The sequence below is a fragment of the Camelina sativa genome, chromosome 1, assembly GCF_000633955.1.
Source record: "Camelina sativa cultivar DH55 chromosome 1, Cs, whole genome shotgun sequence".
In the NCBI taxonomy this organism is placed as follows: domain Eukaryota; kingdom Viridiplantae; phylum Streptophyta; class Magnoliopsida; order Brassicales; family Brassicaceae; genus Camelina; species Camelina sativa.
Genome location: NC_025685.1, coordinates 11,783,462 through 11,810,392, shown reverse-complemented (window position 1 = coordinate 11,810,392; position 26,931 = coordinate 11,783,462). Strand labels below are relative to the sequence as shown.

The 26,931-nt window shown below is 35.5% G+C and overlaps 7 protein-coding genes and 1 pseudogene across 10 annotated transcripts in view; 1 reads left to right on the top strand and 7 right to left on the bottom strand.

The window, feature by feature from the left end:
• On the top strand, positions 227–1,835 carry LOC104788356 (putative protein phosphatase 2C-like protein 44). The gene is made up of 5 exons (XM_010514110.2): positions 227–334; positions 434–703; positions 787–1,012; positions 1,117–1,238; positions 1,315–1,835. Exons 1-5 carry the CDS (start codon positions 302–304, stop codon positions 1,450–1,452), a joined length of 789 nt encoding a protein of 262 aa, XP_010512412.1. The 5' UTR covers positions 227–301; the 3' UTR covers positions 1,453–1,835.
• On the bottom strand, positions 1,996–5,621 carry LOC104788345 (casein kinase 1-like protein 10). The gene is made up of 14 exons (XM_010514102.2): positions 5,218–5,621; positions 5,074–5,114; positions 4,864–4,933; positions 4,617–4,765; positions 4,426–4,521; positions 4,270–4,340; positions 3,912–3,973; positions 3,736–3,799; positions 3,554–3,638; positions 3,328–3,454; positions 3,092–3,165; positions 2,925–2,988; positions 2,590–2,708; positions 1,996–2,411 (listed from the first exon to the last, which is right to left on the bottom strand). The coding sequence occupies exons 1-14, from the start codon at positions 5,291–5,293 to the stop codon at positions 2,178–2,180; spliced, it is 1,332 nt and encodes a 443-aa protein (XP_010512404.1). The 5' UTR covers positions 5,294–5,621; the 3' UTR covers positions 1,996–2,177.
• On the bottom strand, positions 7,596–8,869 carry LOC104706944 (annotated as a pseudogene).
• LOC104788337 (receptor-like kinase TMK4) lies at positions 9,305–11,626 on the bottom strand. The gene is made up of 2 exons (XM_010514090.1): positions 10,223–11,626; positions 9,305–10,122 (listed from the first exon to the last, which is right to left on the bottom strand). The coding sequence occupies exons 1-2, from the start codon at positions 11,484–11,486 to the stop codon at positions 9,587–9,589; spliced, it is 1,800 nt and encodes a 599-aa protein (XP_010512392.1). The 5' UTR covers positions 11,487–11,626; the 3' UTR covers positions 9,305–9,586.
• LOC104788327 (putative pentatricopeptide repeat-containing protein At3g23330) lies at positions 12,112–14,486 on the bottom strand. Its single transcript, XM_010514079.1, has one exon. It carries the CDS (start codon positions 14,416–14,418, stop codon positions 12,280–12,282), a length of 2,139 nt encoding a protein of 712 aa, XP_010512381.1. The 5' UTR covers positions 14,419–14,486; the 3' UTR covers positions 12,112–12,279.
• On the bottom strand, positions 14,562–15,969 carry LOC104788317 (uncharacterized protein At4g14342). The gene is made up of 4 exons (XM_010514069.1): positions 15,871–15,969; positions 15,597–15,682; positions 15,361–15,484; positions 14,562–14,789 (listed from the first exon to the last, which is right to left on the bottom strand). Exons 1-4 carry the CDS (start codon positions 15,874–15,876, stop codon positions 14,742–14,744), a joined length of 264 nt encoding a protein of 87 aa, XP_010512371.1. The 5' UTR covers positions 15,877–15,969; the 3' UTR covers positions 14,562–14,741.
• Positions 16,157–21,645, bottom strand: LOC104788309 (serine/threonine-protein kinase tricorner). Its single transcript, XM_010514056.2, has 14 exons — positions 21,296–21,645; positions 20,433–20,823; positions 19,808–19,982; positions 19,320–19,403; positions 18,997–19,238; positions 18,262–18,487; positions 18,000–18,079; positions 17,816–17,900; positions 17,524–17,655; positions 17,312–17,425; positions 17,147–17,194; positions 16,960–17,044; positions 16,808–16,864; positions 16,157–16,659 (listed from the first exon to the last, which is right to left on the bottom strand). The coding sequence occupies exons 2-14, from the start codon at positions 20,654–20,656 to the stop codon at positions 16,505–16,507; spliced, it is 1,707 nt and encodes a 568-aa protein (XP_010512358.1). The 5' UTR covers positions 20,657–20,823; positions 21,296–21,645; the 3' UTR covers positions 16,157–16,504.
• The window catches only part of LOC104788277 (probable methyltransferase PMT1), an 8,030-nt gene continuing 6,611 nt past the window's right edge, over positions 25,513–26,931 (bottom strand). For 2 of the 4 annotated variants that reach the window (XM_010514023.2, XM_010514016.2), the window contains 4 exons: positions 26,730–26,928; positions 26,502–26,614; positions 26,181–26,401; positions 25,513–26,089 (listed from right to left, as the gene is read on the bottom strand). In XM_010514023.2, coding sequence (XP_010512325.1) covers positions 25,771–26,089; positions 26,181–26,401; positions 26,502–26,614; positions 26,730–26,928 — 852 coding nt within the window. In that variant the 3' untranslated portion in view covers positions 25,513–25,770. The remainder of the gene's footprint in view (positions 26,090–26,180; positions 26,402–26,501; positions 26,615–26,729; positions 26,929–26,931) is intronic. The other 2 variants (XM_010514036.2, XM_010514029.2) reach the window with 1 other exon arrangement.

The window sequence follows — 26,931 nt, the reverse complement described above, 5'->3', positions numbered from 1 at the left end:
GTACGTACGTTACTATATGACGACGCTTTGTTAAATTATTCACAATAAGCGTTTCCTCGACAACATTCTAAATGCTTATTATAATTTTTTTTAATAGTTTTCTACCGTTACGTAATAAATATGCACCTGAAATGTAATTTAATAGTATATAAAAATGACTAAAGAAAGTGTATCTTGCAATTGAAAAAGTCTTCTTACAGTAAATTGTGAGAATTATCGAAAAAGTTTTCTTGTTTTCATCAAAAGCTATTTGAAAGTTTATAAGATAGTGTAAGCAAATAAGAAGAAGCTATGAACGAGGATGGCCTTCTTAGATCTCCCTTTCATGTTCAAGGTCATAATTTTTCTTTCTTCCTCTTGTATTCTTCAAAACCTCACAATATATATATATATATATAAAGTTTGTAATCTTTAAGAATGGTGTATCCAACAGGCGTTCCGGTTTAATAGACTTGTAGTTGGAGATGGAAGGAGAAGGAAGAAGAAGAAACCATCATGGTTAACTCCGGTTTCTCACGGATACTATACCGTTGACCGGTCAAGCTATACCGACAATTCATCGAATGAAGATTTGGTTTTCGTACAGAGAGAGCAGCAAAATGAAGAGCTTGAGGTTTGGTTATTTGGAGTTTCAAATTCTGAAACAGGGAAAGAGATGGTCAAATATATGCAAAACCATTTATTTGATAAGCTTCCTAGTGAGGTAATTAAAATTATGACTACAGAATATAGTCTATGTTTTACCTTTACAAGTGAGGCAAAATGTATTTGGGACATTTTTTTCAGCTCGGAATTATGAGAAAGTGTAAAGAGACTATGAGAAGAGCATACGCTGAGGACGAGAGAACCGGTGGCTCAGCTGCTTTGGTGGCCGTGGTGAATGGAGAGAAGGTAGCTCTGGCGAGTATAGGCGGCCATAGAGTGGTGGTTTGTAGAGACGGCGAGGCTTATCAAATCAGAGATAAGAATCGGAGATACTTAACAAAAAATTGGTCACAACTTCTCTTTCCAGGTTTTGTTTCTTCAAACCGGTTTTGCTTTCATTGTATAGATTACTTGTGTGAGAAGAAAACAAAATGAGATCTTAAATCTTTTCTTTACATGTTGCAATTTTAGTATGTAAACAAGGAGAAACAGAAGATGAATCAGATCCAAGAAATTCAGAACTTGTAGTTGTTACAGAAAATATTAATTCAGATACAGAGTTTATCATTATTGGTAGCTATGGGATTTGGGAGGTAAGATCAAGATCAATCAATTAATATCAAAATACAGAACGATCAAATCACTTAGCGAAATCGATTTTGGTTACAGGTGATGAAGAATCAAGAAGCGATTAACCTAATCAGACACATAGAAGATCCTAAAGAAGCTGCAAAATGTTTAGCTGAAGAAGCTTTAAACAGGATTAGCAAAAGCAGTATTTCTTGTGTTGTAATCCGGTTCGACTAAACCTGTTTGGAGAGCATTTTCTGAAATTCAAAGTCATTATCTTAATCATCCCTTAATCGTCATAATAATCTCCAACAGAAAACAAAATTAATTCAATGAAATCATACTTTCTATGAAGAACATCAACGAGATTCTCCAATAGTCCACTGTATGGAACGATGCCTCAGCTATTTTCGTCATCGTTTTAGCGTCTGGTGAAGTAGGATCATCACTTGTAACCTCTTCTACTAACCTAAGAATTAGAGAGTTCAATATAGTCATCATAATTGGTTAGCTAATTATGTTCTTAGTAAAGTCTCACAGCTCAACTTCGGTAACATCGGTGAGGACAAGTCTAGCAACATTGTACTCGTCTTTAAGAAACGAAGAGGCTTGTTTCTTGATTTCTCCAAACCAAAGTGTTCCCATCATCAACTTCCAAAACTGAATGGTCTCTTCTGTCTCCCACAAATGAACTTAAATGTGAGCTTCAGACCAAACATTCTCATAGGCAATCCCATTTTTTAGCTTCAGACACTTTTAACTTCTATTAATAGATTTGAGTAATTGACCAAATTCAATTAATATTAAATAAATTACTTATGTTACAAGTTACATATACACATAAAGTGGGAGACGGATTACTTTCTCTCCTCTTCTTCCCAAGGGAAAATGGACTGTCGTGTTTTTATTGCTTTCACACTTGCAGATTTTTCCAAACCCCACAATCTTTTTTATGGTGAGACTCATTTCCGCTTTCCAGAACCAATGGTAAGCAGATCGAAGCTTCTCATCAGGCCGTCATCACGCCCAAGCCTTGTGGATGGCTTAGATTCTTGGCCCGGTTGAATCTTTTCAACACCGCTTGAATAAAGTTTATTTGTGCGGTTCTCACTCAGCTCACCTGATGAGCCAGGTTGGCTGCTCGACATCACTGCCATCTTTGTGGCAATCTCATTTCGAGTTTTTTCAGACACTTGCTGCATATTGTAACAAACATCAATATGAGATCAATCACTTTTGGATGATGAAGTAAACAAATCTCATGAATGATGCCATACACTCGGCAGAATAAAACTTTTTAAGTCAGAAACACAATTCGCAGACGAGGTACAGCTATAGAAGATGCAAAGAAAGATATCATAAAAGAAAACTAACCACTTCTTTGGAAGCATCATCAGAAAAATTGTGCTTAGGGCGAATCCCTTGACTCGATACATTTCGTCTGGCGAATGCTTCAACTGCACCTGAGAATCTATCACGCAGATCCTGCCCTCCTAAAAAAAAAAAAAAAAAAAAACAGGAAATAAACTTCAAAATCAAATCTTCAACTATCTCAGCGTAATCTATGTCAAGTATCTGGCTGCAAGATCTCTATTTCAAGCTTCGGAACAAGATCTCTATATCATGGCTCACAGAGAAAGTTCCAAAGTTTTCAACACTCAAGTCTCAGATTCCACAAGCAGTCAACATGTTTGAAAATCAAGTTATACCTGTATGCTTGTCATTTCGTTCTGCAGATGGTCCTGGAGGGTCTAGAGCTGGTTTTGGATTTGGCTAATGCAAATGAGACACAATATAATACAAATATGAGATTTTTAAAGTCTGTTTACGGTTTCTTAAAGTTTGTTCAGCACAGGTTGACGCAGAAAGCACTAACCCTTGGTTTTGAAATAGAGCCACTCTGAGGATATTTCAAGATTGTCCAATCAAACACATAGTCGAACTGATAACCTGCATGCATTAGCAAATGTTGTAACTCACGACTGGTGTAAATGGTCCATATACCGAAAGAGTCTTTCTTACACTTATAGACCATAGAATAGAACTTCAAAAACCATGAGTAACATTATAATGGAGAGGCAAAGGAGAAAAAACACAGTAAAGGTTTCTAACCTTCCCGAATAAAAAGGTCCCTGAAAAGTCTTTTCAGATATGAATAATCTGGTTTATCTTCAAACCTCAATGATCGGCAGTAATGGAAATATGATGTGAACTCGGATGGAAATGACTTACAAAGGACCTGTAAACAGCAAAATTATCTTTATCGAAAACTTCCAGAAAAGCTAAACAGAGTCTTTTCACAATACAAAACTACTATTATAGACAGACAATGACATACCTCTACGGGAGTAAGCATCTTCTTTTCACTAATCTTCTCATATTTCTGTTTCTTAGTAAGAGCTTTTAGACCTTGCCATGGTAGACTGAGACAAGAAGATGCATGTCGTCCCAAGTTTAAGGATTTTGCATTTCTTTAAACTTTCACCATCGAAAGTATACATAACCAAAATTGTTTCCTACCTTCCTCGTAGAAAATACATTAGCACATAACCAAGTGACTCCAGATCATCTCGTCTACTTTGCTCTGCCAGAAGATAAGAAATGTTTCAAAACAAGGAGAAGAGTAGTTAAACGATTAAAGCACATATATAGAGAATATAAGCCATTTAAAGGTGTGACATGGAAATATTTCTCACCAATCCCAAGGTGTGTGTTGACACTTGCATACCGAGCAGTTCCTGTTAGATTCTTATTTTCCCTGTAAAAAAGTTCAACCAACTTTTGTGAAGGATGCAAAATTGTCCCTCAGGTCTAACGTTAAACTTACTATAGTTATCTTCTCAAAAAATATAATGAAATGTTAAATGAAACACCAATCCAGATATAGACTCTTGTTGAAAGAAAGATCAACTACATAACTAGATAGCTTCTTAGTTAGATGAAAATAAGAAGATCAATATTTCTCCTAAATTAAATCTATAGTGAAGACAAACACTATAATCAACAAGCATATGTATCCTAAAAGAGAGAGAGGGAAACATTTGTGAATCTCACCTGTATGGAATATGCTTGTGTGTCTGAAGATCTCTAAACTTTTTAGCTAGCCCAAAATCAATAATGTACACCTGCGGAGATTGTATTCTAAATTCATCACGCACTAAGAACAAATTGTATGACATACTAAAAGCGGAAACTGGAAAGCCTTATTACCTGGTTTGCTTTGCGACCGAGACCCATCAAAAAGTTATCCGGTTTAATATCACGGTGAAGAAATCCTCGACAGTGCATGTACTCAACTCTGTTTATCTAGCAGCAATATTCAAAAGAGCTAAAGATTAGCAATGATCCCTCAACGAAAACATTATCTCTATATCATGAAATAAAAAAAATGGCATACTTACTAACTGATCAGCAAGCATTAGAACAGTTTTCAAAGAAAAACTCCGACTGCAATAATTGAACAAATCCTCCAAACTGGGACCAAGAAGGTCAATAGCCATACAATTGTAATTACCCTCAACGCCAAGCCATTTGATATGCGGAACACCCGCTGGTTCAATAGAAAAAAAAAACCCAAAGATTTCAGACTAATGGAGAAACTAAAAAAATAACATCAAGTGAAATGAGCCAGGGAAAATGAAAACTCACTCCCTCCTTGAAGAAGCATGTATACTTTTGATTCATAGTGTAGTTGAGGATGCTTCGTCTTCACAGGTTCCTATCAACAAAGAAAAATGTAAATGGTTCTAATATTAGCTTTCCATGTTTATGAGAACAGATCAAACAACATCTAAGTAAAGCTTAATAAAAACATGATTCAGTACTGCTGGAAACTAAAAAATTGAAAGTGTAACATACCAGCTTAAGAGCAACTTCTTCTCCAGTTTGAACATTGATCCCTTGAAATCACACAAATACCAAAAAAAAACTCAAAATTAGTATCAGATTGACCAGAAAGAACCAAAAAAAAAGCAATCAAATTGATGAATGAATGATACATACCAATATAAAGTTCACCGAATGATCCACTACCAATCTTCCTACCTAACTTGAACTTACCACCGATGATATGATCCATCGTTTCGGTTTTCCGATAATACTCTATACTACTACTAGTGAATCATAACAAATTCTCTCATCAATACAAAACGAAGTAAACCCAGAATTTATATAAACGAAGTATTAATCTGAATCTCTAAAAGTTTTGAGTTTTTAAAAGATATCAAAGCTCAAGAATTTTTTTAAAAGTTTTGAGCTTTTTTTTAATTGTTTTCTGGGTAATCTTGAAGAAAAGAAAAGAAAAATAAAGAGTTGGGGGAGAGGAAGGAAGGAAAGAAAGAAATGGGATTTGATGACCGACTCAAGTGAGTAGAGGAGACGGAAGAGAGAAACAGAGACACATGTTATTATCTCAATCTTCTTCTCTCTTCTTCTTTACTTTACTTTTTTTTTTCTTTTTTTTTTTTTTAACAAAGTTTAATAATATTTTTTATTTTATTTTTGTCACGGGAAAGTGAAAATAAACGAGACAGATAACAAACAAATAATAATATTTTAGTGTTGTACTTTTCCTCCTACTCTATATGATTCACTAAAAAAACAAGTGTAACATGTTTATCTTCTTGCTTAAAATTATTACTACCTAAAAATATACTCTCTCTCTTTTATATTTTAGATAAATTTTTATATTTAATAATATAGTATATTTTTAAAAAATGTATGCAAATTTTAGATTAATTTAATTTTTTATATTATGTAGATTTGTTTCAGATTGTTTGAACTTTTTTTAAAGTAGTTAATTTTTAATCTACGTATTTTTACTTAAAATATCATATTATTTCTGTTTTATAAAAATGTCATTTTGACACACTGCACATAAATTATATAAAAAAACTAGAATTATACATATATGATTTATTTAATGAATAATTAATCATTTAAGTTTAATAAAAAATGTTTTGGTTTAAAAATAGAACAAGAAACTTAATGTAAAAAATCACATTAGAAATATAAAGTGACATATTTTGTGAAACAAAACAAAATGTAGAATGACACTTGTATGTGTCAAACAGAGGGAGTAAAATGGTAAGAGTATCACTTTAGATGTCAAAAATATGCATAGGAGCAAGAAGAGTAAACGGGTTTACTGATTTTACTGATTTACTAAACCGGTTTGGTAGACAGCCAAATCATGGGTGCAAACCAGCATAAACCAATAAATACTTTCTCTTTTCTTTTTCTCATGTCGACAAAAATGGATATCTACTCCTTTAAAAAGTTTTATTTTATGACTTGTTAATTTTGTAAAAAGAAAGTTGAATTTAATAGTCGAGGATGGCTGCCAAAGTTTCTTTAATGTTTTTGTTGTCTTTACAAAATTGCCAAATATATGTATGTATGACGATCGATGTAGAGCCACAAAGCAAAACCAAAATTAAGGAAAAGACAAGAAAACTAAAAAGCAAAGTAAGCTTTGGTGTTTACCGACTTCTCTCAAAACCCCAATAATGTTTACAAGATCACAAAGTTGGATTAATTAGCACAACTTATCTTTTGCTTTTCTTGCAAATTGTATATTTGGAAATGTAAAATGTTAAATTATAAAACGTTTGATTCGTCGTCATTGCGTTGTGTCAACAATCAAATCCAATCATATATATACAATGAACATATTCTATAATAGAATAACGAATAGTCGATTTTTTCCATTACAGAAAACGAATGATCGTAGTGCCATGAAAAGGATCCAATGGCTATGGAGTATGGGCAATGATAAATAATGTGAATATTTTTTGGTATGCATGGGTCAGCTTATGTCTGTTGTTGCTGTGTACACAAACACAACAGATCATATATTTATGACCAAACACTCCATTTATTTTCCATTTATTATTGTTTGTTAAATAAATACAGAAACCATGCAAAAATCCACTTTACGTTCTTACAATCTTGTTCTTAGTCTATTTCCACATGATTATTCTCTATAACTACTTTTCCTACCTATAGAGATAGAAAGATAGAAATTGGTTGAGTTCCATTATAACTTTTATTTTGCCTAATACTACAATCAGTGTAACAAAACATATGTTCCCTATGCGTTCTTGCTCTGACTATGTGGACAAACATGAAGTCAAAAATAGTCTCAACAAGAACAACAACTTCCCACGGTTGAATTGGACCATATGGTGGAATCTGCTACATTATCCATAACGATAATATCTCTTTCCCTTATATCTTCGTGATGAACTTGATCCGGACATGACAATCTGTGTGCAACTTCTTATGTTTTTACTCTAATAGTTGTGCCGGGTTCTGTGTTGTGATCAATACTAAAGGCGATAGCTAGCCAATCTCGTTGTGTTCAAAACACACAAATTTTATTATATAGATAGCAAAGTACATGAAACACACACGATGGAATCACAGAGATTCCTAGACTCCCGGCCCTTAACTTGATCTTGGAAAACTTTCAAAAATTTATTCTCTATTAGTTTACTTCTGTTCCTTATTTTGTACCTTATCATGCGCCTCAATTGCTCCGGATCATCTATAGGTGTGATCATAAGTAGCCTCATCATTCTCTCTTCTTCTTCTTCCTCAGAATATTTCTCCTTCTTTGCACGTGGGCTTAGCAGAGGTTCTCTAATGATTTTTTTCTTTTCATTTGGAAGGGGTTCGCTAAACATTGACGAGGACGATGCTCCTTCGTCTTGCCATCTCTTTAAACACTGAGCTAAGTTCATGTCCATATCATTCCCCAAACTCTCTTCTTCTTCTTCTTCTTCTTCTTCTCCTTCTTCTTCTTCTTCGCACGGCGATTTCCACTTCTCTACTAGTTGGATCAGCACGTTAACCGCGTGGCCCATGTCAGGTCTCCTTTTAGGTTTTCGGGACGTGCAATAGCTTGCCAGCTTAGCAACTTGCTGAATGATCCTTATTATTACTTCGTCGTAGTCGCAATCTAAGGTTGGGTCAAGTGCAGTTCGGATTTTTCCCTTGACTAGGATGCTTCTGAACCATGGGACTAGTTGAAATGTTTCTTTCCTGATATTTCCTTTAATGCTTCCTTACCTGTGATCATTTCCATAAGCACCACTCCAAATGCGTACACGTCCACTTTGGTCGTTAAGTTCCCATCAACTACAACCAAATTTTAACATGAATATTTAGGCTAAAAATAATAATAATCAAAACATTTTTTTCACATCAATGTAAGATGCCAAGATCCCTTGCATGGTACGGTAACGTTAAGTATAGACATATGAATATAATGCGAACTTACTGGCGTATTCTGGTGCTATATAAGCAAAAGTGCCTTTTGTTTTTTGAACAGCAGAGTGATTCCCATCAGCTGCTACGACTTTAACCAACCCGAAATCAGAAACCTTGGCCGTCATATCATCTCCTAGAAGGATGTTAGAGGACTTTATATCTCTGTGGATGGAGCTGTGTGGAGCAAAACGATGGAAATACACAAAAACCTTGTGCCACGTCCAGAGCGATTCTCACTCTTTGTTCCCAAGTCAGAGAAGAGTAACCATGTTTAGCTGGGTCGAACAAATGTTGTCCTAGATTTCCCTGTGACATGTGCTCGTACACTAGCAATCTCTCGTCCTCGTTCACATAGTAACCCAATAGAATAACGAATAGTCGATTTTTTCCACTACAGAAAACGAATGATCGTAGTGCCATGAAAAGGATCCAATGGCTATGGAGTATGGGCAATGATAAATAATGTGAATATTTTTGGGTATGCACGGGTCAACTTATGTCTGTTGTTGCTGTATACACAAACACAACAGATCATATATTTATGACCAAATATATATATATATATATATATATTTATGACCAAACATTCCATTTATTATTATTTTTTTTTTAATAAATACAAAAACCTTGCAAAATCCACTTTACGTTTGAAACAATCTTCTTCTGAAGTCTATTTCCACATGATTGTTCTATAACTACTTTTCCTACCTATAGAGATAAGAAAGATAAAAAATGGTTGAGTTCCATTAAAGAAGGGATGGTAAAACACTGATTTGCCTAACACTACAGAATCAGTGTAATGAAAACATAGGTGCTTTATGCGATCTCGGATTAGTCACTCTAATTGTCGTGCCAGGTTTTGTTGTTGTTGATTATACCAAAAGTAATAGCCAACCAATCTCTCGCAATGGCCAAACAAAAGCTCCCTCTCTCTCTCTCTCTTATGCCTCTTAATCTAAATTATTTTTTTCTTGGCACACCACGAAAGTGGTCTGAGACTCTGAGTCAAGGTCCCATTCATCTTTTTAAATAGCAAAGTACATGAAGCACAAACGACGGAGATTCCTACAAAACATGGAAAGTGGGAATGTGTAAATTCTCATGTACACAGAGGTTCCCAGAGTCCCAAACTGTCTTTTGCGAACAACAGTTTCCACTCTTCTTCCGTCGAGGGTATATCCTTGTCTGCAAATGGGCTCAGCAAGGGTTCACTAATCATTGACGACGATGCTCCTTTGTTTTGCCATCTGTGCAGACGTTGAGGTAAACTCATTTCCATATCGAATCCCAAATTCTCTTTTCTTTCTTCGTACGACGGTTTCCATATCTCTACAAGTGAACGTAGCACATTAACCGCGTGGCCCATGTCTGGTCTCTGTTCCTCTCGGGCTGTGCAATGCCCCGCTAGCTCAGCGACCTTGTGAATGCTCTCCATTGTTTCCTTGTCCGGTTTTAAGATTTGGTCAAGTTCCTCTGGGAGTTTATCTTTGTTGATTAGGATTTCATTAAACCATGTGGCTAGATGAGATCTCTCATATGGTAAATCATTGTCTAATGCTTTTCTTCCTGTTATCACTTCCATAAGAACCACTCCAAACGCGTACACATCCACTAACGCCGTTGACATCCCAGTGGCTGCAAAAATATTTTAATATGGATTACCTTCGACAACTTTTTTTTCATATAGAATTAATGCAATCTAGGCAAATACATATGAATAATGCAATGAACTTACAGGCGTACTCTGGTGCTATATAACCACATGTGCCTGTTGCTGCTTTTAGATCAACAGAGTAGTTCCCATCAACTGCTGCAACTTTAACCAATCCGAAATAAGCAACCTTGGCCCTCAAGTCATCCCCCAAAAGGATGTTAGAGGACTTTAAATCTCTGTGGATGGAGCTTTGTGGAGCAAATTTGTGGAGATATTCAACACCTTGTGCCACGTCTAAAGCGATTCTCACTCTCTGTTTCCAAGTCAGAGGAGAGTAACCATGTTTAGCTGGGTCGAACAAATGCTGTCCTAGATTTCCCTGTGACATGTGCTCGTACACTAGCAATCTCTCGTCCTCGTTCACACAGTAACCCAATAGAGCGATCACGTGTCTGTGTCTAACCTTGGCGAGCACGGCAATCTCGGCGTCAAACTGTTTCGTTCTTTCACCACCCATTGATGAAAGGTTCATCCTCTTGACCGCAACTTTTGTTTCATCCTGTAACTTTCCCAATATGTTATCCTCACTGAAACCATTTGTAGCCTCACGAAGAGCCTCCACTGAAAAAGAAACGATTCCACCTTCAAGAACCAAAGGATCCTTACGATTTTCATCAGTACCTGTGTTGACGTTATGTTCTCCTTCTCCATGTCCATTGGCAGATCCACCAACATCAGAGACATCATCGCTCGCCCTGTTCCTCATTTTCAGAACGATTTTTCGAGCCACCCATCCTAAAAAGACAAGAAAAATCGTGATTGCGAAAGTGATCACACAAGCCTTTAAAACACTCCAACTAGCACCGGTTCCATGTTTTGTCGAAGAATATCCGGCAATATTTCCCAGCAAAGAGTTACCAGGTTTGTAAATAAACTTAACCGAAGTCGGGAACTTCGGTATTTTCCCGGTGAGGTTGTTGTTGGAGACGTTGATGAACCGTAGACTAGTCATAAATGTCAACTCCTTAGGTATAATGCCGGTTAAGTTGTTGTCATTAAGGTAGATACTCTTCAGAGAAGTGAGATTTGCAATGGCCGGAGAAACAAACCCGACTAAACCAAGCTTCTCAAGATTCACAATGGAAACGCGGGCCGAGATGCAGCTTATGCCAGTCCATCGGCAGTAGTTGTTAGACGAGGTAGTTGTTGACCAGTCTGTTGGCGGATGACTAAACGATTTAGCCAAAGTGAGCATTGTCGCTCCATCGTCAGCGATGGACGTGGAGAGGAAGTTGAAAGCGCATAGGAGGAAGAAGAGGTGGAGGAGAGACTTGGGAGCTTCCATGGCTCAGAGAACTGGCTTAGAGCGAGGGAGACAAAACAGAGAGGATTTTAAAATCTTTCTTAAGACAAAAGGAAGAAGAATATAAATATTTATAAGTGAAGACTGTGAAGTTGTCGTAGGTTGGTGTCCAAAAGGAAAGTAAAGTTGTCGTAGGTTGGTGTCGTTGGTCAAAAAGCTTCTCCGCTAGTATGTAATGATTTCACTATGTTCAGACCACCACGCGATTAAACAAACTAAGTGCTAACTCGGTCCTGTAACTAATAGTACTTTATTGTTCTGAAAAAGCAAAAGAAAATTATTCGTTATTGTCCATGATCGTTATTACTTTATAAATGTATAATTTGTACGGCAAAGCTCACATTTTATTGAAAACGTGTTTGCCATTTTAAGATTAAAGAACAACTATGCATTATGAGAGACCACTAAACATAAGAGATAATTGTAAAGTTAGGCCTAGCTAAATGATATAAAATCACATATGACCACATAGGCGGCTATTGATGATATAAACAGAAGAGATAATTGTAAAGTTAGGCCGAACTAAATGATATAAAATCACATATGACCACATAGGCGGCTATTGATGATACTGTTTTTCTGAGCTCTCAAAAAGATCACATGGTCATATGCGAATTGAGTTGCACCTCAAGAACTATCCCAATTACAAACCACAAAAAGAATTGTTTTCATTACTTTGCCTATCAGTCTAACACTACAATCACTGTAATGAAACGTATGTTCCCAATGCGACGTGACTCTGGATTAACATGCCGTCAAAAAATTTCAGACATCATTACCAATAGTCTCCACAAGAACAGTTTCCACGGTTGAAATGGTGGAATCTGCTATTATCCCTTACAATAATCTCTCTCTCCGTGATCTTCGAGATATACTTGATCGCGACATGACAATCCTTGCAGATCCTTATGTTCTTAGTCACTCTAATCGTCGTGCCAGGTTCTGTGTTGATGATACCAAAGGCAACAGCCAGTCTCTCGCTGTGTCCAAATAAAAGCTCTCTCTTATGTTCATCGTCTACATCGTGAAGTACACCGCTTGTGTCTGCAACATATCCTTCTTTTTCCATCTGTTCCATTACACCATCAAGAAACTCGTTGATTCTGTCCATACTCGGATGCGATCTATCTCCTGAAACAAACCCATGAGTTTTGTTTTTCACTTCGATCCAACTACAAGCTGGCTTTTTCCGCAATCCTTTTTTCCTCATTCTCAATCTCAGTTTCGCCATTTCTTTCCATCTCCCATTAGATGCATACATATTGCACATCAGAACATAAGCTCCCATGTTTTCAGAATCAATAGCGAATACCTTCTCCGCTACCTTCTCAGCTAGCTCAAGATTCTTGTGAACACTGCAAGAAGACAACAAGGTAGACCAGACACTACCTGTCGATTCAACACGCATCTTTGAAATAAACTCATATGCTTCTTCCAGTTTCCCTGCACGGCCTAGAAGATCCGCAACAGCAGCATAATGTTCTAACTCATGGTTTAAACCATAAACCTTAGTCATGCTGTTGAAATATCCCCACGCCTCATCTACCAACCCCACATGACTACAAGCAGTTAGTACAGCAACAAACGCCACATGATTCGGTTTCACTCCCTGCTGTTTCATTTCCTCAAACAAGGAAACAGCTTCATGCCCATAACCATGTAACGCATACCCCATTATGATAGCCGTCCATGATACTTCATCATGTACATTCATCCTGTCAAAAATCTTCCTAGCAGCATTAATATTCCCACATTTCGAGTACATATCGACAAGTGCACTAGATATAAATATGTTACTGCCAAAGCCACCTCTTAATACATATCCGTGAAGTTGCTTCCCAAGGTGCAAGGTAGCTAGGTGAGCACAGGCAGGAATCACACTTGAGAATGCCACAGGTCCTGGCCTAACCTTTTTCATCACCATTTGCCTAAATAATCTCAGAGCCTCATTGTATCTACCGTTCTGTACATAACCAGCTACAAGCGAGTTCCATGAGATACTATCCCGACGAGACAAGCGTGAAAACACTCTTTCCGAGTCTTCAATCCGAGCACTTTTTGCATACATATCAACTAAGCTACTCCCAAAATATACATCACTATCAATCCCCTTCCTAATCGCATACCCGTGAATCTCTTTTCCCTTAATAACATCAACATACTCAGAAAATATCGGAAGCACAGTGGACAAAGTGAAAGCATCAGGCTTTAAATCAGTAGTTCCCATCTCCCTAACCATTCTTAAACCATCTTCATACATTCCACTTTGTGCATACCCAGCAATGATAGTATTATAGGACACAACATCCTTTCTAGGCAACACTTCAAAAACTTTCCTCACACTATCCATTCCTAAAGGCATAATGCAAGTTTCATCCTTTAAATCGTCACATGAAGTTCTTTGTGGCATTTCGTCGAACACTTTACCTACACTAATCTTTGAACTCATACCCAGAAGCTTAGCATACATATTCATCAACGCATTACCTGTATACAAATCACAATCCATACCAAGCCTAACGATACACCCATGAACAGACTCACCAAATCTCAAATCCGTCATCATCGTACACGATTTCAGCACAGAAGGGAACACATTGTGATCTGGGCATCTCCCAGAAGCTCTCATTTCTACGAACGAAGCTAACGCGCGGAAGAATAAAGATTGGTCTGTGAAGCATCTGATTACTGACTTCCACGCTAGAACAGGAGGAGACTCGAGCGTTTTGAATAGAAGCAAAGCCTCGTGCAAGAGTTTGAGGTTTGTGTAGATTGAGATTATGATTGAAGCTGATGTGTGAGAGAGTGATTGAGTTCTGATGAACTGTGCGTGAAGCTGCTTGGCTTGAGATTTGGATTTGATCCGAGTTGGGTTCTTAATCAGGGTTCTGATTAGGGTTTTGGATGAACTCATCTTAAGAAATGAGTGCGTACTTCTCTCTTTCCTCAGGGAAACGCCATTAACAAACAACAAAGGTTTGATTTTTTATTTGTTGGTCATCTATTTAAAAACTTCCAACTTTTTAAATGAATAGCAAAAAGACTGAGGCGACACAATTGTATCAAGACTATTTTATAACCAAGTACAAAAGTTTCGATCATGTTCAACAATTGGCATCAAAGTATCAACCAATTCGGGACTAGAAACCAGAAGAAGCCTTTTGGCAATTACATTGACATGATAGAATGTTTTCTGATTCCAGATGCCACATACACAGACACATTTGCAAGCTCTTCTTACTCGTCTTCTCTTTCTGGAGGAAGGCCGCAAGGTAAAAGCATTTTCTGCAAAAAGAAATTAAAGGATTTTGGAGTTATTAGCCAAACGGGAAAACATGAGACTGACATTATTCTGAATCAAAGATGAGTTTGTAGAATGGATTAGAAGGGAAATATCTAATTCCGCCTTGCAATGTCAGTCTATCAGGAGTTCTAAATCTCCATTGTCTCTAATATATTCCCTTGTTAGGTTAAACTAGTAACTCAGTTGCAAACTTTGGTGCGAGACAACATGAACTAATTTCTACCCTATAAACTGATTGTAACCCATAGAAGGATGTCTACTGATCAGCAAAGCTATAGCCAAGTAACCTAATAGAGCTGCCTAAAACTTAAGTAAACAGCTATAAGCAAAGTATCTGAATCTTGAGGGTAAAAGGACAGGAATAAGAATGAAGCAATGGAGTATAGATACTCTACATATTGCATAGTAACAATCTTGCACAAAAGAGCCCTCATCAACCAAAACCTAGAATCATAATCCAAACACTGATTCTTCCTGTCCCTTAGACACTAACACAAACATGACTCTTGACATGAAACTACACGAGAAGCAAGAAAAAGAGAGCAAACAAACCTGCATGAAGTTGTAGCGTTCTCGACCAATGGATTCGTTCTCAGCTATTGCAAAGTAAGAAAGCATCGGGTAGTGACCAATGTATGAAGCATAACTATCACGCTGAATGTTCACAGCCCATTCACTACCACAGAAACATACAAAAATAACCAATTAGTCCACAAATCCAGAATCCTGAAAAAAAAAAAAAAAAAAAAAAAAACCCAAACAAAAAAGTGGAAAAAAAAAAAACTTACAATCTGCTCAAATCGGCATGACCCGTACCAACATACTTAGCTTGAAGATGCTCAAGCTGAGAATTTATGTTAAACCTATCACTCGCCTGCACAAACACCCACAAAACAAAAAAGTGAGATTTCATAACAAAAACCTAACCTTTATAAATAAAAACTAAAGGCAAATTATTCCCAGATTTTTAGCTATGCTTAGTTTAATCATCAAGAAATCGTATAAAATTGGAGGTAACAAGAACAAGAAATCGTATAGGGTTTCGAATCGAAATTGACATACCTGCATCTTTCAGAGATTTCGCAGAAGCTCTTCGGGAAGATTCAAAATACGCAGACTCGGATTCTTCTATAATGCCGTCGCTTCTGCTACAATGCTCGTTATTGAGAAATTGACTGGGCCGTGAGAATGGGTCTGGGCCAGACCGCCTGGCCCAACACTATGAATATTCGGAACACGTGAAGTTTAATAACTATGAGAACCGGTACAGAAAAGAAAACTAAACCAAAACCGTACATTGCAATCAAACCAAATCAAATTAATGAGAGAGATGAAGTGTAGGAGAAAATAAAACAAATCTCCTCTGTAATTAGAGAAACTGTGTGGTACAAACCAAATTTGTGATTACTCCCAAACAAACAAAACAATCAAACAAATGAAACCCATTTTTCTGAAAGAGGAATATTTACTATCTTTTTGCTTCAACTAATAAAAAACCTTTTGAACAAGAAGAAGAAGGAAGAAGATATTAACCCAAAAACGTTATCCCTATGTTGGAACAAATCCTTTATAAAGGTCACTCTATCAACAATCAAACAATCCATTTCCCAAAGGGGAAACTGTACTTTCTCCAACCATGATGAATCTGCCACCACTTCAAACCTTCTTTTGTTGTGTAGCAAAGAGTCTGGTGGCTTTAGGCTGTGGCATTATCCAAACGCGTGGCAGAGGATGATAGGGTTTCACTAGATGAGCTGGATTTGCCTTCTTTCTCTGGAACTTCGATCTGTGTTGGCAAGAGTTTCAAGAAGCTTCCTTGGTGACTTGTTGTGCTACTGGCTGATTCATCCTCTGTGAAATGTTTTTTAATTTATTTATAACAATTCTGGTTAGAGCTAAAACCATATTATATATATTATATCAGGCCATTCTGAGACAATGAACTGGAAATAGATTGTAATAATGTTGTCTATGTAATGGTTTTCAGTAGAGCATTTACCAAATAGGGATTTAATCGATGGTCGCTTTGGCTTTGTGCTCTTCTTCTTCAGCTCAGCTATAACAGTAACACACAACATAGATTAACAACAGAGCAAACATAGGATGTGTTTTAGTTACAAGTCAAAATCAGTTATGTAAGTGAGATTCTACCTATCCCTGGTAATTGATCATCATTTACTATTTCAACGTTCTTGTAAGTATAACCCACAAAGTTAATGTCTTTGGATGAGAGCATCTGGAGATACAAAAAAACAAACAAAGACATTTTAATATTAAGAATGCTAATGAGTAATGACAACACATTGCATATAAGCATGAATTCAAGCAAATTTTGTACCTTTCTCCATGGACCTGATTTTGAGATCTTTGGAACTTGCTTGTCAGTCTGTTACAGAATAATTTATATTAAGTTCTATATCAAGAGCTGCATCCACATCACTGGACCAGTGCCATTATCAAGATATGTTAACCATTTTTCTGACTGAAACACTTAGTTTTTTACCTCTTCAAATTTTTCGAAATTTTGAGTGTCCAACTCGTCATTGACTTTGGGAATAAAAGCAGCCTTCATTTGATACAATTTTTCCCATTCGACACCTCTGAACCAAGGGTGTTCCTATAACCAATGCCAACAAAAGGCGTCAGAAAGCGTTTAATAGGCATTTATCAAGAGTCTTCAGATAAGGGACCTTCAAATATTAAAGCACAAAGCACCTTAATTTCATTCGCTCCTTTTGTTCCAAGCCTTTGTTCTACGTTGCATAAAAGTTTACAAATAAGATCCTTGGCTTCTGGTGATAGCCTAACCTCATCCGGGAATTTTAAATAATTTCTCCAGTTTACTATCTGCATTAGAAAGAACAAGAAGATATTCAGAGATGAAAGGTTAAAAGGTAGGCAGGCGACTGCACATATTACCATAGACGCATTTATTAGAATATCAAGAACTAAATCGAATGCAAAACTTTAAGATTAATGGAAGTTAGTTAAAGTGAGGATTGGATACCTTTCTACAAGTTGTCATTGGCTCATCTGAATAAAATGGTGGAAACCCCACAAGCATTTCATACATGATCGCACCGAGAGACCACCTAAGGGAATAAAAAAACCCCAAAAAGAATTCATCAACAACAACTATTCTGAATTAAAGAAACAAAACAGAACAAGCGCAACAAGTTTGCTGCACCTACCAATCACATTCCATGCCATATCCTTTCTTCAACAAAACTTCTGGAGCAATATAGTCAGGAGTTCCAACTGTAGAATAAGCCTGTAAATGATATTATTTCACTTAATAAACTGTATTTGAACAGAAAACTTATATATCAACGGAGAGAAAAGACTTCCTAAGATTAATAAAGTAATGACTAATGACTAATGACTGTTTGCTCAATCTTGCATAAGTGGACATCTCAGAACAAGAAAAGAATGATTTGTATAACATAAACTCACAAGCATCCTTCTATTTCTCTGCCAGTTTTGCAGTTGTTCCATTTGCGAGCGGGTGCGTCTTGGTGCCACAGGGCGGCCATCACTTTGTAGAGCCCCACTAACGTTGTGTGCAACTATGAAATCTTTTTCCTGAAGAATACTACAGTCTAATGGCTTACACAATCCAAAATCTGATAGTTTCATGTGACCGCTTCTGTCGAGTAGCAGATTATCAGGCTTGATATCTCTGTAACAAATTGGAGAAGTAAATAGATGCTTAGAACAGTAAAAATAAAATCCACTCAAGAGCTAATAATTTTATTCAGATAGCCTGATTGCTTCACTAGACCTGTGGATATAGTTGTGCTTATGAATGGACTCAATAGCTAAGACCGTTTCCCCAACATAAAATCTTGCCTCATCTTCAGTAAGTGTATCTTTCCTCATAAGTAATGTCATCATATCTCCACCAGGTAGATACTCCATAATAAGATACAAATACTCTTCATCTTGGAAAGAACAATACAGCTTCACAATGCAATTGCTGTCAACCTCTGCAAGTAAATTTCTCTCAGCTTTCACATGTNCAATCCAAAATCTGATAGTTTCATGTGACCGCTTCTGTCGAGTAGCAGATTATCAGGCTTGATATCTCTGTAACAAATTGGAGAAGTAAATAGATGCTTAGAACAGTAAAAATAAAATCCACTCAAGAGCTAATAATTTTATTCAGATAGCCTGATTGCTTCACTAGACCTGTGGATATAGTTGTGCTTATGAATGGACTCAATAGCTAAGACCGTTTCCCCAACATAAAATCTTGCCTCATCTTCAGTAAGTGTATCTTTCCTCATAAGTAATGTCATCATATCTCCACCAGGTAGATACTCCATAATAAGATACAAATACTCTTCATCTTGGAAAGAACAATACAGCTTCACAATGCAATTGCTGTCAACCTCTGCAAGTAAATTTCTCTCAGCTTTCACATGTTCCACCTGAAAAGAATTCAAATTTCCACAAACACGTTCCAAAAAAAAACAAAGATATTTCAAATAAAAGCAGCTTGAAGGAGATACCTGGCCTCTACGAAGCATCTCAGACTTTTTAAGCTTTTTCATCGCATAGACATGGCCTGTTCCCTTCTCCCTACATATCCTAACCTGCATCAAGGGAAGAGAATACACATAAAAAAACCATATAAGTACTTTTGGCCAACGTTAGCATGAACATTTCAAATTTTAAGCAGTATCCCCAACGCCTGGTTCATGCTTAAAACTAGAAAAAGCAATCTGAGTGCAAATAAAACTTGTAATCATTCTCAGGTGGCAAAAACCATACAGGCCACTAGCTCACTATAGATCAAAGAATACAAAAACTACTGCAGGTAGGTTCATCTTCCCAAAAATCAAGTACACATGAATGCAAGCCCTTCAAGGTGGCCAACCGTTACAAACAATGATGTTTCAACAATTCTATTTCACAGGAGACGATCAAGATGATGTGCAGAGATGCTGAACAAAACAACAGTGAGAGAAGAAAAAGTTTACAGTAACATTAATGATACCTCTCCAAAAGCTCCCTTTCCTATCATTGTCAATGGCTCGAAGTCATCAGTTCCCATTTTATGTCTCTGTCGGCGCATGTATTCAGTTTCCTTTTTCTCTAAATCCTTAAGCAAATTCTTTTGCTCTTCCTCAGGGACTTCTGCAGCAGCTAACTTATTTTCCAGCATATCACGTCTGCAGCAAATGCAATTACCCAAAACACGCTCTTAGGCAAAAGATATGAATAGAAGTTCCCATATAAATAGCAGAAAACATCTATTATACCAAAATTTTCTTCCATAGCTATAGCCCACAAACAAAAACTTCCAGAAAAATCAGGGGAAAGAAGATACAATCATCACACCAACTTCTCGTCAAACCACATTAACATCTCGGATAAATAAATTTCTCCTAAGGATATCAAACTCTAAAAGACTCCTTTTGATTGCTAATCGTCAACAACACATATGTCTAATTTTCCTGATCCTTGGGAGGTACCAAATAAATGACTATCTTTCCATGCATAAGAACCAAATTATGCTGACAGACATATGTATGCCATAAACTTGTGCAGGTGTCACGAGAATATATGCTAATGAACAAAAACTTCATTTTATATCTTAAAAATATGCAATGAAACCATACCGCTCCTTTCTTTGCTGCTGACTTTGCACTTGTTTTTTGTAATGATTTTCAATATACTGTTTCGCAGCTGCAGCCTTCTGCTTTGTTACATTTGACACAGCTTCTTCACCTCCAGCTGTTTTGGGTCCATCCTTTACATTACTTCTAGTAGCTTCCTTCTTTTTCGAAGATTTCTCCTTCCCTTTAGACTTTAACTTATTCAACCATGCTTTGGCAGTATCCATCGCTTCCCCTTAATTCGAATTCCCAACCCAAATATCAAGATACACCCTTTACGTAAAAGTCAGTAGAGAGTCTGATATACACGAACTATGACGTCTACTCCAGGGCTATGTACAACAATAAAATTCAGACATCAAGCGACTGGACAGATTTCCCCAGTGCCTTGCACCTACAACGAGATATAACATATATAAGTTCACAGTGACTCCACACATCTAAAAGAACATATTCAAAAGTACCAAGAAATGTTCGACCAATTGATACAAACAACAACAAAAGAGACAAGATAGAAGGAGGATAAGCAAAACCAATCAACTCTGAACATTGTTGATAGTCAAATGCGAAGTCCCTCGTGAACTTATACCAAACGGTGAAGTTGGTACAAAATAAATAACCTAAAACGAGTAAAAAGTTGACACCTTTACTCTCTCACCAGTTTCTAAAACTTTATCACACAGTAGCCAAACCCTAACAAGTATATTCCCAAATCAAAACATATCTAAAAAAAAAAGAAGAAGAACAATTTTTGAGAATTGCCCATGATTACTTAACCAAAAACAAACTCAATAACATGATCAGTTGAAGATAAAGCAATACCAAATCGATTTCAAAACAATCAAAAGAAAGTGAAAAATATGTACTTTATGGTAAATTCAAAGAAAATGCAGCAGAACTCTCAATCTCAAATCAAACGAGTTCCGACGAAGCAGACCGATACACTGAAGAAGAACAAGGGCGTCGAGAGAATTTGGAACACAAGAAGGAGACAGAGATAGAAGAAGAACCAAAAGTGAGAGGAGTGGAGAAGAACCCTCGAATCAAGGGAATTGGATTCGTTCTCAATTCCTTGTTACGAAATTTCGCATTTTGTTTTGTGGGTTTAGAGAGAAATTTTGCAGTGAAAGAGAAAGGAGAAAGGAAAGTTTAAAGCTTTTTGTTGCTTTTGATGTGTAAATTTCACAAAAGAGAGAGAGAGAGAGAGAGAGAGAGAGAGACTCAACACAAACACCAACCAACTGCTCTTCTTTGGCTTCTCTTTGGGTTTGGGCAACAAAATAGGACTTTGTTTTTTGTAACACTTTTGGGAATTGGTTTAATCTCAAATATTTGACATTAATTATGGATTAGGGAGTTTTAATTTGTATAAGATCTCGAGTAGTTATTAAAAACATATTTTACCTTATCTTTGATGTAGACATATATAGATATTATATAAATTGATTATTCCACCTCGCTTACTTACTTCATCTCAAATCATTGAAGTCTCCCTAATTTTTATATTTTTATAACTTTAATACATATTTTGAAAGATGTATGTACTTCACAAGAACTAAAAAATACTAGTAGGAAATCAAAAATAAATATTATTTGGTAAAATGTTCAGTTATTTCACAACTTTATTGTAGACAAAAAGAAATACATGAAATAAAATTATAAAAGCACAATATATTTATGTCAATAGTCAAGAAATTTAACCTTATTTAATATCTTATTATAAACCTAATTTTTTATCTAAAATTTTTAGCCGAAAATATAGATAATAGATATTGATGTCATAAATTTTCAATACTGTATGATAAATTATTTGTTACCATCCATAACAAAGATATTCGTTTTAATAGCATTATTGTATATTACGTACTAACTACTGTACAAATAACTGCAGTTTAAAAATTCTCTATTTAACTTCTCAAGTTATATATAGAGAAATCCAAATACTTGCGGATAATGTATTTTATATGGAAAATCAGGAATGCAAAGAAAATTAAATCTTTGGACGGTGACCCAACTGATACTATTCATCAGGTTTATGTTGAATGGAAAGTGTGGTCAAAAACTAAATGTGTCAAAATAAATGTACATGACGAAGCCTTCTAAGTGTTCCACACCAGCAAATATCGAAAAAGGTTTAGTTTGTCATATGAATGGTGTTTAGTTAGAAGCTAGATGAATAATCAATAGGGCAAGGATGGTTTATATATCCCATAGGGACAAGAACACATTTTTGGATTAAAGTAACAAAGCAAAAGCCTATCAACACTTCATTTAGTGGAAGCACAAATGTGAATCATGTCATCCGTTCAGGATCAAGATGGTGCAAACCTAATTAATATGAAGGTTCTTTTTAAAGACAACCAAAGTTTTTTTTTTTTTTTGATAACTAAGGATAACCAAATTTTTCAACCGAATTGTCTAAATTCATGCGATAACAAAGTTTATACGTTTATTTTGTTACGCTATGTAACTTTTAAACTTAATGTGTTAGGTTGTTAACTTATTACTCATACATGTAATTTGTGTTATACCTTTGTAAATATTCGATCACTTCTTCTACTTGATGCTTTTCTTTTATCAATATAACATGCTGACAAGAAAATTAACACACAAATGGAAAAAGGTTTCAAAAGCCTTGATGTCCGCTGAAGATGCATTATGCATCACGCCCGTGGCACTTCTAAATCAAACCATGGTCCTAAGCTTTCCAACTACTGAATGCTCTCTTTTGTAATTTTTCACCAAAATTATTAATTCCATTTTAAGGTAGTTTTATAAACTTCGGCACACCAAAAGTTAATGTGCAGGAACTTTATTAATAGTTTTCATTACCAAAATCTTCATATTAGTAAGTAAAGTTTTCTATATATCGATAGTAGAAACTAATTCTTTATTTTTAGTTATAAAAAATATTATTAAAATAAAGCTAATTCTTGTAATATAATTTTATATTATTAATTTTTATACTAATATTTCTAGGATTGGTTTTCGTTCATTAATATGTTTTAATAAAATTAAATTCAATATTTCACTTATTTCCTCAAAACAAAAAAAAATCATTCCTTTTTTCTTCATTTTTTGCTTGTTATGCCTCCTTCATGTTTAAAAACACTTTCAATACTATCAATTTGAGGAATCATATATTTAATTATATAAGTGATCAAAGTTGTCGAAAGTACAAGAATATAAAAATAAAAGTTGAAAGAAAAAAAAAACTGACATCAATGAATTCATTTTCAAAAAAAATATATATATATTCTCTTTAACCTTCTAAATTTTCAAGACAACATGCTGTGCTTCCTTGATTTTTGGTTCATAACATTTACGGATTACAAAATTTAAAAATAATATATATTTTGCTAAATGAACTGTCTAACAGTTAAAACTTTTTAAAATAATATTTCTGCATTGTTTATCCGCCACAATAATCCGAATTCAAAAAAAAAGCACCTTTATTTTTTAGGAAAAAAACACATTTAAAGAGTTTTAAGAAGAAGTTTTTCACAATCTTTGAAGGGCGATATGAACAACTTTGAGGTGGGGGATAGTAACGTCGGGGACCATTTTGCGTTTGCCAAACTTTGTAGGTATGTATCACATTCATATTTTTCAAAATAAATTTAAATGTCTTGTACTATTCATAAAACTTAGATGTATCACTACGACGAGTATAATTGCAGCGGTTTCAACAATAGTAATACGAAAACAAAAAAAACAAAAATAGAAACAGAAGCCACTATTTTTGTTTTATCATATGTCTTAACGGTCAATGTTTTCTTCATGGTTAATTGTCGTATATATAACTTCAAAATTTTGGACAATTATTACGTTGGTACGATTTAAATGGTAAAAGAGTTTTGAATGATTTATCCATATAAATATTTAACATTTGAAGTCAGTAGTCATTTTTTATATGTCATTCCTTTTCAAGTTATTAAATAGACTTTTATCTCTACCTACTAATTTGGATTTTATATTGGTATTTTATATTTTAATTCATTATAATACCACAAATACGGATATATTAAATAAAATCTTAAAATACAACTAATAAAAGTATGCATTAAGTTATGCCCAAAATATTTTATGTACTTTTTAACATTTTAAATATCATTTTAGCATATATATCACCTATAAATTTAAGCTAAACTGAACGTAAGAAGGATCTAGTTGACGATAATAATATTTGTTCAAGACTGGAGTATACAAATATACAATATATAATTTTTTTTCAGGAAATTTTCATAGCATAATTTGAGATATGAATTAATTTGATTACAACTTCTTTTTCATGGCTAGAATTTAGAAAACGAAATTTGGATACATGCCAAAAATGCTATTTTCTTGTCAATTTTAGATGTTTTCAAATAAAAAAAATTCCAAACAAAGTCATTGCTAACTACAACAACTATGTTTAGAAAAAAAAATCTAACCCGGTCAGTTTCTAAAGATTTTATTATCTATCGTTGAATATTGGATTTCTATTAGCTTCGTTTAACTATTGATGTATGAGTTTAGCTATAAAATGCAAAAATATATAGATGTTATTGTCATGGACTCAAGGCTAATAAATTTTCAAACCAATTATTTGGATAGAATACATATAGAATCAAGAAAGTGGGGGAGCATCGATTATGGGAGTTAACTTAGAGAAGTGGACAACAGCTTCAACTTTGTTGTGTCCATTGTAGAATGCTTTCACATGTTTTTAGTTTCCTTTTGAACCAATAAAATGTCCTAATCATCAAATGCAATTATTCTTAATTATTTCCTTTTTGACTCATAGAATATAATCACTTATCTTCAATTGTGCTTGAGACATAACCTAAAGATTTCTTCCAACAACAGTAAAGTTACTTCCTGAGTTCTCATCTAATGGGGGACTACTAAGTAAATAACACGCATGCCTTTGTTACTGTCACGCTTCTTTTAAGTTTCCTTCGTCTTTATTTCTTTCTCCATTTTAAAAGAGCTTGTAGAGATGATTCCTCATCATCAAAGTTTTTTTGGATAAGGTTTAATGAAGCAATGATCAGTGAATAATCAATGGGTTTATAAATCTATTAATCAACGATTTAATACATAAATTGCACCAAAAAAGAGTTTCATTTGATAGGAAACTTTAGTCATCTCTACCGAACCATACAAACATGAAACAACATATATAAATTATGTAAACGAAAGTAAGATTTATGAGGAAAAGAACGTTAAAATTGCCGCTATAAAACGAATTTTCTTCGTTTGTATGTTTCGATTAGATTCTCTTAAAGAAAGAAATCTCTTGTGAATGTGGTTTTCTTTTTTTCATGTTGGAGGCAGTTTTTGGCCTCATCTTTATTCATCACTCCAAATCTCTGAGGCTTTCACTTGTCAACCACAGCTTCTTCTGGACAATGAGTATGACATTGTCCGAGTCTTGGTCTGATTCTGAGGCTGTCTTGGTTTCAACTGCTTCCCAATGTAAAGCCTTGAGATACTTCTTCACAAGGTCGACTACTGATTGTTTGTCCCTTATGAGTATGAAACCGCTTGGCCGAAGTATACGGTCCATCTCCAACAACAAATCCTCTGCACTGCAACCTCTCTTTTTTATATCAGAGATGATGTCCCATGCGTGGAGTAAATCGTAAGTCCTCGGGTAAGTTGAGAACGCTTCACACCTGCGATATAATCACACGATAAATCACAGAGGAAGATATATATATATACTAATGCAATTTGATTAAGTGAAAAGCCAAGGGAGACACTAACCAGCTATGAACAGCGCCCATCAGGCCTCTGTCATATATTAGTTTAAGCGTGTTTGGTCCATTTTCAGGAACAACATTCATAACCCAAACATCTTTTTCTTTCAGAGCAGCAGCAAATGAACCCATGCTTGCTTTCATGTCCATTATGTTCCTCACAGTGTCTGATTGAATTTTTGGACTCAAGAGATCCCAGTAAGTATCTACCCTCTGCCTCCAAGTTTCCTGCATGGACAAGCAAAATTTACGGTTAATAAAACCTCTATATAGACATCTTATTATTGGAGCTTGGATTGCAACAAATAAAAAAGGTTGTGGGCCTTACTGTATCCTTCTCAAACATGTCAGTAGAATAGCCAAAATCAGCTAGCCGAGGAGGAGGAGAGGTTAATCGAGTTGGCCATGGAGCCAATCCACTTCCCTTGGCTCTGTGGTCATCTAATATAAACGTTGAAAAATGATTCAGTGTGCATACATGTTCTCAGATATGCAATATCACGAAACGGAATTGTGTTCTCGGTACATGAAAAGAAAGGAGAAGAATGAAACTCACGGTCACTGTATTGAGTAATGCAGGATTCCATGTTTACACCATAAACAGCATCGGGGTCACTGTCAGAATTGCAAAGAGGAGGCTGGGTTCCAGGTTCTCTTCCCAAATAACAATCGTTTGTCAAAGGTTTTTGCCAAATTACAGTCTGATTCCTTTTCGCAGCTATTGTCCAACACATACGCCCCACAAGAGCACTCATTTC